The sequence below is a fragment of the Acanthisitta chloris genome, unplaced genomic scaffold (genome assembly GCF_000695815.1).
Source record: "Acanthisitta chloris isolate BGI_N310 unplaced genomic scaffold, ASM69581v1 scaffold17248, whole genome shotgun sequence".
Lineage (NCBI taxonomy): Eukaryota > Metazoa > Chordata > Aves > Passeriformes > Acanthisittidae > Acanthisitta > Acanthisitta chloris.
In genome coordinates, this window is record NW_008687744.1 from 1 (window position 1) to 1,523 (window position 1,523).

Genomic DNA, 1,523 nt, shown 5'->3' on the forward strand with positions numbered 1-1,523 from the left:
TGGAACTTGGCCAAGCTGGGGCTTCGGCTCCGGTGCCGTTTCATTTTGCCCGGGCTGGGGCTGCGGGATTTGGGGGCCAGCAGGACGAGCGTGCTGTCATCCTCTTCGGAGCTGCTGCCAGAGCTGTCCGTGGAGCTGCTGCCCTCCTCTGACCTGGGCAGGGAGATCTGTACCCCTGCATCAGCACTGCTGGCTGACCCTCACAGGGGGCTGTGGGGTACCACAGCAGCTGGCCCCACAGGGACCCCACACATATTCCCCCCTGCCTCCCCCAGCCTCCTGGCTGCGCTGACCTGGAAGGGCTCAGTCACACCAGCGATGCTGCTGGAGTTGTTGCTGTAGTATCCAAGGATGTACTCGCCATTCCCCTTGGGCAGCGCTTCCTCCGAGAACATTACCTGCAGACCAGGGACACCCGATGGGCACCAGGGCTGGGCATAGGGGTGCCCCCTCCCACCTCCAGCCCCAGCCAAAAGCACAAATCCCTGCCAGCAGCACCACGGACGTGCCCAAGGCTCAGCAAAAAGCAATAAGGAGGAGCCCTCCTGCCCCATCCAGGGGCACAAAGGGGCCATTGTCACCCCACAGTGGGACAGCAGGACTGGCCCCAGCTCACCTGTGCACACAGCTGCTTCTCCAGGCAGCGTTCCCCATCATCGCTCCTGGCCCAGACATAGGACACATAGTCTTTAGGGTGCCGAAAGCCAACCTGTGCACACGTACACACAACACAGGTGAGTGGGGGAACAGCAGCCCAAATCAGCACCATCACCCAGGCTCAGCCTTCACTCTCCTCTTCCTCAGCTCTCTCTGCTTACACAGGGAGACCCAGAGCTGCCTTGCACCCCCCAGGTGTGCCAGGGCCCTGTGGGGTGAGGAAGAGGGAACTGCTGGATCTGAGCCTCCTGAAGCAGGGCCACATCATGCTGCCAGGGGAAGGGAGGGCACAGCTCCACGCCATGCACCCGTGTTCGCTGGTGAGGGAAGGGACCCCGCAGTGCTGTGCAGTGCTCCCCACTCCCTCCAGCCCCAGCAGCCCCCAAGCCCCTACCCGGTAGAGTCCTATCCAGTCCCAGGAGCTCCGGTGGAAGCCAACAGCCATCTTGTACCTGACAACTGCTTGCTCAGGCCTGCTCCACTCGTCAGCCACATAAATCTCAACCGGGGGCTTGTCCACCTTGGAAGGAAACTGTCAGAGATGGGTACATGGTGAGGAAGGGCATGGCAAAGAGCTGCTCCCACTGCCCAGGGCATATACCTGCCCCTGTGCATACACCCACAGCAGCCCCCTGCCAGGGGCAAGGCAGCTGAGCTTGCCAAAGAGAAATAAAGCCCCACACACATGAGCTGGACATCCCACCCCTACAGCTCCTGCCTGTGTGCCCAGCAGCCCTGGACAGTGCTCACCTGCACAGCGAAGATGGCAACTACTGGCTTGTGGTCGCTGACAGTGTACTCCATGTGGCTGCAGTAGCAGAGTTGACTCACAGACAGCACACCCCGGCTGGGCCGGCGCCCGCCCG

The 1,523-nt window shown here is 62.0% G+C and overlaps 1 protein-coding gene across 1 annotated transcript in view; it reads right to left on the reverse strand.

Annotated features, from left to right (window-relative positions):
• Positions 1–6: 6 nt before the first annotated feature.
• Positions 7–1,523, reverse strand: part of INPP5J (inositol polyphosphate-5-phosphatase J) — a gene marked incomplete at its 3' end in the record, with an annotated part of 5,785 nt that continues 4,268 nt past the window's right edge. The window contains exons 8-12 of the mRNA XM_009080738.1: positions 1,408–1,523; positions 1,052–1,189; positions 617–709; positions 294–398; positions 7–167 (exon numbers count right to left, since the gene is read on the reverse strand). Coding sequence (XP_009078986.1) covers positions 7–167; positions 294–398; positions 617–709; positions 1,052–1,189; positions 1,408–1,523 — 613 coding nt within the window. The remainder of the gene's footprint in view (positions 168–293; positions 399–616; positions 710–1,051; positions 1,190–1,407) is intronic.